The 13,735-nt window shown below is 39.8% G+C and overlaps 1 protein-coding gene across 1 annotated transcript in view; it reads right to left on the bottom strand.

Moving 5' to 3' along the window:
* The window catches only part of LOC140235094 (E3 ubiquitin-protein ligase MYCBP2-like), a 100,500-nt gene that overhangs the window by 47,965 nt on the left and 38,800 nt on the right, over window positions 1-13,735 (bottom strand). The window contains exons 7-21 of the mRNA XM_072315131.1: window positions 12,750-12,862; window positions 11,540-11,717; window positions 10,732-10,799; window positions 9,813-9,966; window positions 9,360-9,436; window positions 8,401-8,608; window positions 7,522-7,689; window positions 6,544-6,702; window positions 6,023-6,212; window positions 4,708-4,955; window positions 3,443-3,580; window positions 2,661-2,742; window positions 1,962-2,076; window positions 1,219-1,438; window positions 211-361 (exon numbers count right to left, since the gene is read on the bottom strand). Of these exons, the coding sequence (XP_072171232.1) occupies window positions 211-361; window positions 1,219-1,438; window positions 1,962-2,076; window positions 2,661-2,742; window positions 3,443-3,580; window positions 4,708-4,955; window positions 6,023-6,212; window positions 6,544-6,702; window positions 7,522-7,689; window positions 8,401-8,608; window positions 9,360-9,436; window positions 9,813-9,966; window positions 10,732-10,799; window positions 11,540-11,717; window positions 12,750-12,862 (2,269 nt within the window). The remainder of the gene's footprint in view (window positions 1-210; window positions 362-1,218; window positions 1,439-1,961; window positions 2,077-2,660; window positions 2,743-3,442; window positions 3,581-4,707; window positions 4,956-6,022; window positions 6,213-6,543; window positions 6,703-7,521; window positions 7,690-8,400; window positions 8,609-9,359; window positions 9,437-9,812; window positions 9,967-10,731; window positions 10,800-11,539; window positions 11,718-12,749; window positions 12,863-13,735) is intronic.

Genomic DNA, 13,735 nt, shown 5'->3' with positions numbered 1-13,735 from the left:
TGCAATCACTGCAACTTGTGCTAATCATACTTACAGCAAAAACAGCAACAACAATATATAAATACATAAATGCTCCCAAGTGATAGGTTGCGTTCTAACAGCCACACAAATCAAGGCTGCAAATACTGCAACATACAATGATGAAAACCTCTTTAGAAATTGGCATCCACAGGATGCTCATTTGAGATGAGGAATAGAATTATGGATTACCTCCAGAGCACGTTGTAGAGTGGATCTAAACAGATGCTACAGCCCCTGAGCTGGGCCTGGTCCACGCCAGTGAAGCTGGTGCAGGCGCCATCTTTGCGATTCAGCATCAGACACTTCACCGATGTAATTGTCTCGTCATTGGGAAGAATACCTGACAACAACAAAAACACAGGATCACAACTGTAAAATATCTCATGATGATACCTGGAGATACATGAAACCCATAGTTATAAAACACTCAACATTTATTCTTCTGATTATCCCAATGGAAACAAAGGCAAAGAAGAGGAAATTAAAAAAGTAGAATACACTCATAATTGACAAGAATTATATTTGCAGCAATGTTTACATAATCTTCAAAAAACTCTTCATTATCATAAATATTGTGACAGCTGTGCAAAAGGAACTCCTTATGCAGCAAACTGCAGTCTCCATTTCACAATGACCGCTATGTGTGAATACAGAGAGGAGCATGGCTCAGAAGTTTTAAAGGGTGGATCAAACACATGACCACACCATCTGTGTGTGTGTGTGTGCAGAAAATCTGCAATTACGTGTTGGGTTTATTTGCTATTGACTGCATGTTTGATCTGTGTTATAGTAGATCTACTGGAAAAGATACAAGCCAGAACCAGATTTGAACTTGTTACCTACTGTTCACCTGGCAGTGGCACTGCCAACCAAGCTGATGCCAGTTCATGGCAAGAACACAATGAAGTTTGTTGGTCTGTTTTTTGAATTGCTACCCCACAAGCATAATACATTTAATATCTCAAATTCTGGGCAACACACAAAATAATGTGGGTTTACAAGGACCTGTGCATGATCACTAGCATGGATGAGATTCAATCATCTTTGAAAACTCAGTACCAATTACATTTCTAGCAACAGCTACAATGACTTATGCATTACATAAATCTCATGTGATCTTTAGATGACAGTGATGTGGGCAATGTATGCTTTGAACGGTAATGACCATAATTCAGAAGTTATGGAAACTCTTGGTACCTATTTCTTCTTGACTAGCAAAGACGAGAGAGTCTGCCAGCATCTTGGGGCTGATCAGGGCCTCGTCCACCTTGATGAAGGTGTGGTCACCCGATGCCCCTACCCAGGTGGCCCGCTTGCTGTGCCGCGCCCCCAGGGAAGGGATGGGGGCGGGCACTGTGTGGGACATGGCACCAGCAGCATTATTCTCTTCTTGCACCGGCCGACACAGCTGTCCTTTCTGAAAGAGAATGGAGGATGGGTGAAGCAGAAATCAGTCTTCATAAGTACAAAACCTAGCCAAACCAACCTTGCATATGCAAAGAGACATGAAATGAAAATGATTTGATGATAAACTGTGATAATTCAAAATAATTAAGGCATCAATGCTACGACACATATTTCACATACACTACATGTAGTGGATATTACTATCATGATTATAGTAAACAGGCCTCCCATTATCACTGCTGTAACCATGGCAACAACCATCATCAAGACTAAACATTACAAAGAACATTACAATCACCACACTAACAGCATTAGTTAACAACCATCACTGCTATGCTACACAAAACACAAAGTATCATCACAACAAACATACCAATCATCCTCCCAAATTTACTTCACCAGTGCCACCATCAACATCATTTCATGAAAACCACTACTACTACTATCAGCATTACCATCACCACCACCACCACCACCATCACCAGCATCCCCATCACCTTTTCCCATCATCAATGTAGTCATGTCATGTCTACCTGAAAGCTGCCACAGGTGAAGACAGTACCACCCTCCGATAGGAGGACGGTGTGATTGCTGCCAGCCGCCACTTGGGTGATCTTCTCGTCCACTCCAACCTTGACCGGAGTGGCCCTGGATGACCAAGAGAGTTTAGGATAAAATTACGAAGAGACTTTACAGCCGAAATTCATATTTTGATATATACCTATAAGAAACCCTCTGTCATGCCTATCATTGTGTAGCCAATCCCAAAAGGACTTTATTACTCTATACCAGCATGCTTGGGGTTGGAAGACTGCTCACAGGAATAAACATCATGAATACTACAAACATAACAAGGTTTCCAGAGGGGAAAACTTTTAAACACAATAGAGGTGACTTACTTTCCACAAACAGATTAATTCAGTGCGCTGCTATGCAGAAAAAAAAAACAACAACACAAACACAACAAAAATGAAAATAAAAACAAGTAGAAACACTCTGGGACAAATTTTTCCCATATATGAGCACTTTGCCAACTTTACCTTAAAACCAATGTTATTACCTTTCTACCCATCCCCACAACAAAACACATAAAGATATACTTTTGCCCTTGAGCCCGCAGTTTCTGTGTCTTTTACTTAAAGCAAATCAACATCTCCACCACCCCCTCCACCCCCCCCCCCCAAAAAAAAAGTAGTGTCATGGCAACATGGAAAAAAAGATCTTCAGCTAACCTGTTTGCCGAGTCTCTCTGTCCAAGCTGGCCATGGTTCCCCAGACCAAAGGTATACACCTCTCCATTCTCCAGTAAAACCACTGTCAAATGTCAAATGAAATAAAAAAACAAACAGTAGTAAATTAATATGATGATTCTACTACTTTTCACTCACTTCAGTATCATCCTTTTAACATCATATTATTGGCATTTTCCAGGTAAGTCATGAAAGTTGAACAGCTATTTTCTATTGTTTCAAAAAACCTTAGTATGTCATTCTCAAAGATAATGTAAAAATCACAGCTGATATATTATTTCTTTAATTTCAAAGAAGGGCTTCAAACAATGAAAAGAGTATTTTCCAAGTAATTCATGTCACTTTTCATCACATACAGCAAAGTTTTAATCACTACTGATGGTCATGAAGTAAATATTACTACCAGTGTAATGCAATTTAAAATAATTTTTTCCCCTAACAATATTTTTCTCATACACATTTGGGGAAGCAAATAATAGGGACATGAAAATGTGAGATCACCTCATCACTACGAACAGACCCTGTCAATATGAATGCACATTGATGACACAAATAATAACTCACCAACCAACCAACCATAGTGCATTTCAAAATGCTGATTGTTATGTTGCCAGGAGTAGGATTTTGCACAGTTTTTCCTTATCTAACACACAAATGTAAATGGTTGTCCTGGTTCCATTATTGCATTTACATTCTTGCCATAATGACTGTCAAAACATTTTAATATTCCATGAGCTCAAAGTGAACCCTCCCCCCTTACTCACCTGAATGGTGGAGTCCGCATGTTACTTGCTTGACTGGTGACTGGCCCGTTCCAATTGTGACCTGTCCAGGGGGGTGGATGACATGCTTTCCAAAGTCCCTCTCTGGCTCCTTGTCATCCCCACTGTTGCTCCCTTCATCTTGCAGAAACAAAACAAAGCACAAAGACAGAAAATAGACAAATCATCTGAGAAGTATAAGACCCTCACCTCAGCTTGTCTTGTGGAAGTTTCAGTGCCTTTTTCATTCACAAAGGACAAAATCTTTTTCATGTCAAAACATACGCCACAACCTTTTTTTTTTCTTACCCAAACTTCCTGATATTGAAAGTAATATATATTCTGCAATTTACATGCTCTCAAGTACAAAAAGCTGTCCTTTGACTAAAGTCCTTATTGAATGAAACAACATGAGCACTCTGACAAGTCAAAATGATTGACAGCATATATTTTGTGTTTGTTTTAAACAACATAAGACATAAACTGAAGACAAGGACCTTTTGTGTGTGTGTGTGTGTGTGTGCGAGAGACTGACCAAAACTAATATAATCTAGTAATTTTACTCCTCCATTGATGACAACGTTAGGCATATACATATAATAGTACATCAAGAATTTTTGACATTAGAAATGGAATGCCGTAAGAGGGCTAATTTCGGTAAGAGGAAAAAAATGCCCCCCTCAAAAATACAACAAAAAAAAAAAAAGGAGATAAAAATAGAGATTAGATAAACTAGCTCTGGATATTCTGGCAACCAAATCAGAAGCCCAAACTTCTGATCTTTCTCCATGATAAAAAGTTAGAATGTACAGGTTGAACGAATTCAGTCAGCAAGAACTTTGCTGCCAAATCAGAGAGACCCATTCTTGCTCTGTGGAAGCATGCCAAAATGGGATACAATACAGCTTTGGGGGGAATCCCCTGCAGAATACAGGGGAATTCCCCCTAGATCAGCTCATACTGTTATACCCATATTTGGAGTCAAGCTGAGGTGACACGGGAATGTGCCACAAAATGTAGCGTTGTCACTCAGCTGACTCAACTTCCAATCTGTTGTTTAAGTACCAGGTAAGGATTACATTTCAACATGTCCTTTCAAACCACAAGGACCAAACTCTGGACTAGAACACACACAAAACTCTCACTCAAAATATTTCTCAACCAACTGGGGTGTCACTAGTATTTCTTCAAACTTTCTGTCTTAGAGCGAGGAAGTCACTGATCATTGCAAGACAAACTTTCCATCCCACTTTCATACCCTCTCATACCTTTTGCCTTCTCCTTCCCGAGCACCCAGTCCAGCTGGCGGTGGTGCACCTTCCGTCGGATGAAGGCGTCCCGCAGGTGACCCAGCCAGTCATTGGGGGCGCCGTTGCCCATCATGACGATGTTGCCCCCTCGGCGGCCATTGTTACCCTGTACATTGTTTGCGCCCGCCCCTCCACCCTCGCCACTGCAGGCAGCGCATATACCACACTTGCGACAGCCAGCATCTCCAGATCCACACCCACATATCCTGAAGGAACAGGCAACAGATAACAGAAAAGATGATTTAATAATGATACACTAGCCAACACCTTCAAACCAAGGAATATATAGATATGAGAACAGGAATTAACATGACAAAATTTGTTTAAACATCCATCAGCAATGACGAGCACTTCTGGCACTGGGAGACACACAAAACACCCGAAATTGTCAGTTGAGAATGATAAGGGTGTTAAGGTGCCATGATGCTATGGCTCTAGTGGCAACTTAACGCCCTTATTATTCTCAACCAACGAAACATAGACTATATATATATTTTTACCTCCGCCAAGGGAGGAAGTTATGTTTTCATTACCGTTTGTTTGTTCGTTCGTTCCTTAGTTGGTTAGTTAGTTAGTTTGTCCGTGTGCAGAATAACTCAAAAAGTAGTTAACGGATTGGGATGAAACTTGCAGGAAAGGTTAAGAATGACACAAGTAACAAACGATTAACTTTTGGTAGTGATCCGAGAATTTTGGGGGAATTTATGAAGGATTTTTGATATTTTGGCAGGTAGGGTCAATGAACTTGGGAGTTCAGGCTGCGCATATTTGAGGTTTACATGTAGTTTCTACTAGGGCGAGGCGCGCCATGCAGCTGAGGGTTTATGACGTAACAAAGGCTTCTATATTGGGAAATTGGGCGACTTTCAGCACACAAGGCTATAAGTACGTATGGGTGGAAATCACTGATATCTCTATGGAAGAACAAGATCAGTGGTGGAAATGGGCTGCAAGCTTGGCGGAGGTCTGTGCTCTCAGAGTGCTTCTCAGTTTTTTATGCACTCATTCAAATCAAGGTGGTTATTAAAAAGGGGGTCAGTCTAGTATTATGTATATCCCAATGTCCATGAGTACTCTGCACATACAAAGTTACTCTTGTTGGTTAATCACAAATCATTCTATAAGTGGCTTTTATGTCTTCAATAAAAACAGTGCTACATGCCTATGACTCACAGGACACTCCATATACACCAAACGTTTAACATGGGGGACAATTCTGCTACAGGAGGTCACATGAGCACATCTCCATACCATCAAGAACCCTCTAACTCACATGCCAGGTCTCCTTCCTGGGCGCTGACTCCTGATACAACTGGCCCCATACCCAGTACACTCTCCACAAGAGGTGCACATCATGCACTGGTCCGTCACCCATTCATGCTGGCACGGCTCCTCTTCTTTCTCCACCTCCTCCTCCTCAACATCTTCCTCTGTTGCTATGGCAGCTCCTTCAGCCATGGCCCCTATATGTTTTATTACAATGAAAAATAATATGAATATCACAGATCAAGTCTCTTTGGTGAAACAAGGAAAAGTAATGTAACCAACTTTGTTTACACAAAGCAGCCAGCATCTTGGGGGGAAAAAAAATGAAGACTTGTTAACAATTTGATAAATGTTCATGCCAAAAAAGATTTGTTTGCTAATTGATACATAATATGTGCAGCCAGAATATGTGATCAAAATTTGGGCAATAAATTGATAAATAGCAACAGGAAAAGTTTCTAAATGATACTGATATATGGATACGTTAATATGACACAAACTTGATATGGATTCACTCTGTTAACGTACCGTCCTTGACCGGTTGTCCAGGCAGAGCCCCCCTGCCACACTGGCCCTTGTTGCTGATACCAAACGTGTAGAGCTGGCCACTGGTGGTCAGGGCACACACGTGTGCCTTGCCCAGGGCCACCTCCTTGATGGGCACACCCTTCAAATCTGTGACCAGACCTGTTACACCGACAAATATAAAACAGACTGGTTACCCTCAGAAACCTCTGGTTTGCAGACCCTAAGGAATATCATTTCATGCTGGAGAGAACACTGTGGGGAGCTAAATTCAGTTCAGCATGTGAAACAGAGACAACAAATCAATGAAAACTTAAAAGAAACCAGACCAAAATTAAGACAATTATGGCCCCTTGAATGTCAGTGAGAAATACAACATGTCATTCTATGATCTGACGACATTCTTTGGATTTGAGAAAATATGCTTAAAGACAAACATCTCAAAAATTTAACTAAATGATGAATGTGCTGAAAAAAAAAGAAGAAATTATCTAATTCACTATAACATATTGTCATACACTTTAACATCCATATCACTGGTTTAGAGAGAACACTACGATCTTCAATGACCTTTCAGATAAGATCTCTTTTTCAGTTATGTTCAAATTCTGGAAGAGGAGATTTTCAGCTTTGAAATCATACGTACACGACTCATCACAATTGGAAGTTCTAAATCCATCCACGTAAATGATGGAAGTCAAGACAGTCCTTTTTTACAATACTCATCATGTCAAAAGATGGTGATGCTTTTTGCTAATTTTGTACCTAGGTACAATGGTAATGAACATACCAACTCAACTTTTCCCACAACATTCCCTTTCAATATAAAACTTTTTCCAGCTTCTAAATCTGCATGTATTTATAATCCCACTGATATAGCCATTACAAAATCTGAGTAACTTTACTGAAGTGTTCCCAACAGCTAGAGGACAGTGACTTCACCTAAATAGAGACCCTGAAATGTCATGTCCATAAACATACCCGTTGAGGCTTCTGTGTTCTGGACATCCTTGCCAAAGAGGTAGAGCTCCCCTTCCCGAGTGACCACAGCGGTGCTGCCGTTGTTGCAGGCAGAGTGGACAGCGTATTTGCCGTCCAGCCGGAGCATCTTGACCGGCTTGCTGGGTTTCATCTGCCTCCGTCCCTTCACTGGGGGCAGCAAACACATGAAGTGACAGAATGATACCATGTTTGCCATATGCATCATAGATATGTCACTGCCACTCCTATATATATGATTCATTTCAGTGCAGGTCAATCTGCTACAAAAGACAGTCTCAAAACATGTATGTATGATCATTACATATGTATGTATCTATATCTGTACATATCTTTGTTTATTGTATTCATATTGTCATACTCGCATGCTCATGCAAATGCGTACACTGTGTATTCTTGTATTCATGTTAATATGTTTGTTGTTAATAAATTCAACTCAGCTTAACAACTGGGATATTTATTTATAGAGTGACATACATGTGACACAGTAGAATGAATATTACAGCTGTATGTGGGTGCATTGTGGCATAGTGTATAAAACTCTTGACGTTAAATTACAGAGCCTCAAGTTTGAATCCTGTCAAGTGCCTATGTTCTTGGACAATATTGTTCTACCCACCATGGCCCTCTCCACCTACATGTATAAATGGTACCTGGCAAGGCTAGGGTAATATTAATGGCAGGGCCCTCTGGTAGAACAGTGGCAACACTGAAGAGGCTACCCTGGCTAAAGAAGACCACATCATCATCATCATCATCATCATCATCATCATCATCATCATCATCATCATCATCATCATTTCATTGGGAGAAAAATTTCATTGGGAGAAAAAAAAAAAGAAATATATAGAATTTCCTCACCTTGATCACCATCCTCCCCCTTGCGGGCAGTACCAGCAAAGTATGTGCACCCTTCATCTGTTAGCATGACCACATGGTGGCCGTCGTGCCCGATGCTGCACTGGACGATGCTGGGGGAGCGCGAAATGGGCAGCTCTGACCATCGGCTCACGCCCTGGGTGACCAGCTGCTTGATACCCAGACTCTGGGACTTCCCCATGAAGTATATCTGTCATCAACATGATTGAAGGGAGGGAGAACAAGATACATTCCTGGTTATAGTGTCATTCTGCACTATTCATTTCTATTCAATAAAATTTTGAAAACAACAAAGTTCAGATTTAAGGCTGGCTCCTTTGTTTTCACAAGGTACAAAACATTGCTGATTGAATAATGCAACATAACTTATGGGAATTTACACCAAAGAGCATACTTATTAACAAAATTATAATAGTGAAGAAAATCAAGAGGGAGATACATGTGTACATTTCATTTTGTATCTGAAGGATCAAGTCTGGGGAAAAAAAAACTGATATGAGAGGTGGACTACTATTTTTTTTTTTTTTTATTTCATGTTGGAGTGCTTATCACCCTGATGGGGGAACAATACAAAAAACCTTCATGCACTTCAAGAGTCCATTACTGATATTACTACAGAAATGCATTCATTCTCATTGACACCATCATAGGACCCTCTGAAATGCACACCAGTGCCATGTACTGTATAAGCTGTTATATTCGCGTACAGATATTTTCGCTAAAGCAGAGGTCACAGCCATTTTCGCGAGATGTTGTTTTCGCGAAATGACACCGACGCTAAATCATTATTAATGCATTATTAACCTAGCGCATGGAAACATTTTTGCGTGTTGCTAAATTCACGATCAAACTGTGATTCGCGAAATTCGCAATAATTAAACCCTCGCAAAAATAACAGCTTATACAATAATCTGGGTGAAGGAAATCGGAGGGATGATCACCTTTCCTGAGTTGCTCCTGAGAATTGAAAACTCTTTGCCTGCTCCAACCATCGTCACCTCCTCATTCACACCTGGATCTGAGAGAAGTGACACAAGTCCAATTCACATGTGAAAAATCAGTATGCAATATCAGGTATACAGCCTGAATTAACCTTAGTACATTCCAAGCACAAGTCCAAAGCCTTGACAAACATGAGCTTGCTTAGAATATGATTTACAAAGGTGAACCTATGACTGAGTCACCAATCAAGCAGGAAAAAAGCAGTTAGGTAACAATGACATCACTCGATACACATTCCATATAGTTAAGGGGTTACAAAGAATATGTTAGAGTGGCTTGAGGGCTTCTAATGCATCCATATTGGCAGGATAATTTTTTTGAATTCTTTACTTTTTGTTATATCCACGTAGCATTATATTTGATGAGGAAGAGAACACATTTGCCCAACTTACCTATCTCCTCTGGGTCCTTGGAGTCCTTGTCCCCTCCAGGCATTGGGTCACCGTAGGCTAGCAGGCACTTCCGGGCTAGCTTGGCCTGTAGCTCCCCACCGACGCCCACTGAGAAAGCACTCAGGGAGCCAAGGGTCTGTACAACAAAGGTATCCTGCAATGTGCAACAGAAGAGCATATCTCCCATGAGCCCATGTGGCTGGATCACAGACACAGAGTGTATGAGAAGAAAACCTTCTCGTTTGTGCCTTTTTAACCCTTTTGGCACCATGTTAACAGTGCACATATTATACTGTTGGCATTGACAAACTTGAACTTAAGTGGTTTATGATCAAACCTGAGATGACACCCTTCAACTATTAAGTTGACTCCTGTGTACAGATTTAAATGAGATTTTTTAGCAAAATGTACATGTACATCATCATTTCCATCTCATCCTACTGACAGGACTGTTGAAAATGAGTCTAGGGCAATTACCCTGACTCTAACCCTAACCCTAATCCTAATCCAGAACCTAATCCTAACCCTTACCCAAACTCTAAGCATAAATCTATCCCTAACCCTAATCTTTACTCTAACCTTATATCTGACCAGTATTTAGCTGGGGAGTAATTGCCCTCAGGGGGTAATTGCCCTGATACGGTTGAAAACCAATGCACTAGGGTCTGAAGTGGTTGAAACCTGCTGAACATGCAAAATCATCAAAGTTTGAGAGGGGGAAAACATGTTCTTCTTCCATTACCGCATCCATAATCCCAAAACATTTTGTCCCACAAAAATGTCAACAGTTTCCCCGGTGGAAAGGTTCACTGTGTATCTTCAGAAACACAGTCATTTTTTTTCCTCGTCAGAACAATACACTGTTTCAACACCTGCCACTGGGATCACAAGCCACTGAGAGTAAGATCAGTAGACTCACATCAGTCACTGAAGACAAGACTCCTAGACTGACTCCATCACTGAAGAATAGTCCAGAATCAGAGCCGGCTGCAAACATAAAACAATCAAACAAAATAATACAAAAGATGTAAACCAAAACTTTGAAAATAGAATTAATACTTATTTACTAATTATTTAGTCAATATATGATATGGGTACATGGCGGATATATTGAATACAGTTTATGCATTCATCAATCAAAGTTTATTATAACTTTCCTTAACCTTGCACTGAAAAGGTAACTTGCCAAATACAAAATAAAAAGAAACCGACATATGCCTCCCTATTGATTCCAGCTTTATGTTTCATGCTTCTATTTATCCATTGTATAACTGGCACTCATTAACAAGACATATGATACTCAGGCTACAATGTAAAAGTGTTTGGTTTACTGACATTTATAACAAATAGGTAATCTCACCTTTGCAGTGAAATCTTCAATTACTTCATTTAACCTCAGTAAAATGGCCTTTGATGATATGCAAAAGGAAACACACGCTGAAACATATGCAACAAAGGCATGAGACAGCTGAAAAATGGTACAACTGAACATAAACACAAACACACATGCCCACAAACAAACACAAACAGAATGAGAAAAAGATAGCGGAGTGGCATAAGAGACAAAGAGAGAGTTACTTACAAGACAGAGATGACAAACAGACACAAAGACAGACAAATAAATGGGGGGAAAAAAAGAGAGTTAGACATAGAGCTGTACAGAGAAAGAACGGTAAATGAAAAGACTGACAGGGAAAGAAGACAAAGAAGAAAGAAAGACTATTTACCAAGTGGTGGCAAGGCAAGCTGTCCCTCCTCCTTAAGGTCTGTGGAACTGATCTTGACCAAGAGGTTCCTGGCCGCCTGGGTGCCTTCCTGGCACTTGAAGAGGAGCTGGTTCCTGCTGAACCCTAACCAGCCCTTCTCCCCAGAGTACACAGTGGGGTTGGAGGCATAGATGTGACCCTGCAACCGTGGCAACCAACAGCCAGGAATGGAGCAGTACATTGCATGAGCTGAGAATATTTGTTAGCTACATCCCTTAACTGTTTGCTTTTGTCAAAAATAACAAAAATAACCCCCTCTCTAAACTTGAGCAGGTTAAAGTCATTGCATTTCTTCAATGCTTCTATCACACTACAATATATTTCATGAACTGATTTTTTCCACATACTGATTTAACACACACACAAAAAAAAGACTTCTATCCATACATTGCCACACAAAATTCCATTCCATGAATACATGATTGCATACCAGTTCTAAATAGAGCAACTAAATAACACAGTGCATTGTGTTTCACAGACACAAGGTCATGAGGTTAATATGCACTTCCCCACCTACAGGAACACAGTATATTTATACCCAATCACTGCAACAGTGATGAAACACATCACAGAAAAGGGACAAAAATTCTGTCAAACATATCTACAAGTAACAGAAACAGCTGGTAATAGTTTAAACTATCAAAGTTATGACAATGTTGGGTGCCCCTTCATCCATAATATCTCATTTTGAGCTACACATGATCTGACGTTCGCCTATATCATTAATGGCATTAGTCATCATTTGCAGATGAAACAAAAACCCAGCTTTAGTGCTTCAAAATAGTTCTAAAATGTGAGTTAGGGATAGAAACAACCAATGTGAAAATGTTAATCAATATAATCAATGTTAAGTATTTTTTAATATACAGAATGTGAACAATAGTTACAATAAAATTGTTTCTAGAAATAAATCATTGCAGTTATGGTTTATTGAATAAAATAGTGATATCTCCTTATATTTTAGGCTTTATTGCAAAATATTTTATATGGTAGGATTTTTTGTGATACAACTGACCTACACATTTGTATCAAATGTGATAAAACGAACATTTTTAAATCACTGGTCCCAATGGTAAACAGTATCTTTAAAACAAAATCAACAATCTAATCTCTTGTACAAACAAAGAATAAGAGAGAGAGACAGACAAAAAGGGTTTTTCCCTCAACAAACCTTGATGGTGCCAGAGTAGCCTGATCCTATCTTCATAAGACCTTTGTCACCATGGATGTACAGGTAGCGGCCATCACTGGCTATTGCACTGAAACCAGTGGGGTTTGATGCTTCTGTAGCAGCAAGTGAAGCGAAAGAGAAGATAGTCCTGGTAAAATGCTTCCTTCTGTATTTTCCTTTTTTCAAAAAGACGCATCCTTAAAAGGTAGATACATGTATGACCTTAATGGAGACACTTAACCATGACAAATTTCCCCTATTTCATTCTCAAACTTTGAAAGTGAAAAATAAAATGTGACAGTGGCAAAATCTCGCAAAATGTCTTTGTTTCATAACAATCACAAGGGACTAACATCAACTCCGGATAAATGGCCATTATCTTTATAAAGGACATGTTGGTGTGTTTTGGTTTTCTTTTATTCACAGCATGTGGACATCCAAGCCTCACTTCTTAAAAGTAGATCATATCAGATAATCATGGGGCCACTCCCACTCAGTGATGACTCTTGCATAATGTCAGCGATTCCCCGTGACATCTGTAATCCAAATACAGTGTTCTATATACTATATCATTCCAGCAAAATAAGAAGTCTCTGTATTCCATCATGTATGCTTCCCATTGTACATACATCAAGGATTATACAATTGTAGGTTACAGTCAAAAGTTAAGTCAGAATGCATTCCACCGTGGTCTGGCTCCGCTCATAAAAATGAACTTCCAAATCAAAGATGACAACAGTAGGCCCATTCACACAAACACTGAAAAAGCACGATTCAAATTGCGATTCATATCACGCTTTTTTGTGGTCTGGTTCACACTGTACACAGGCAAAAAAAAAAATAATAAATTGTGATGCAAAGTGCAGCAGTTTATAAAAAAAGAAAAAAGAATGGGATCGAGCAAGACCAACTGCACAGAGTTTCTGAGTTTGGCTTGACTTTGACCTGACTGTCCAGATTGTGCCTTGCATCAAGGGATATAACAA

Source organism: Diadema setosum, chromosome 11 (genome assembly GCF_964275005.1).
Source record: "Diadema setosum chromosome 11, eeDiaSeto1, whole genome shotgun sequence".
NCBI lineage: Eukaryota > Metazoa > Echinodermata > Echinoidea > Diadematoida > Diadematidae > Diadema > Diadema setosum.
This window is presented reverse-complemented; position numbering and strand designations above follow the sequence as displayed.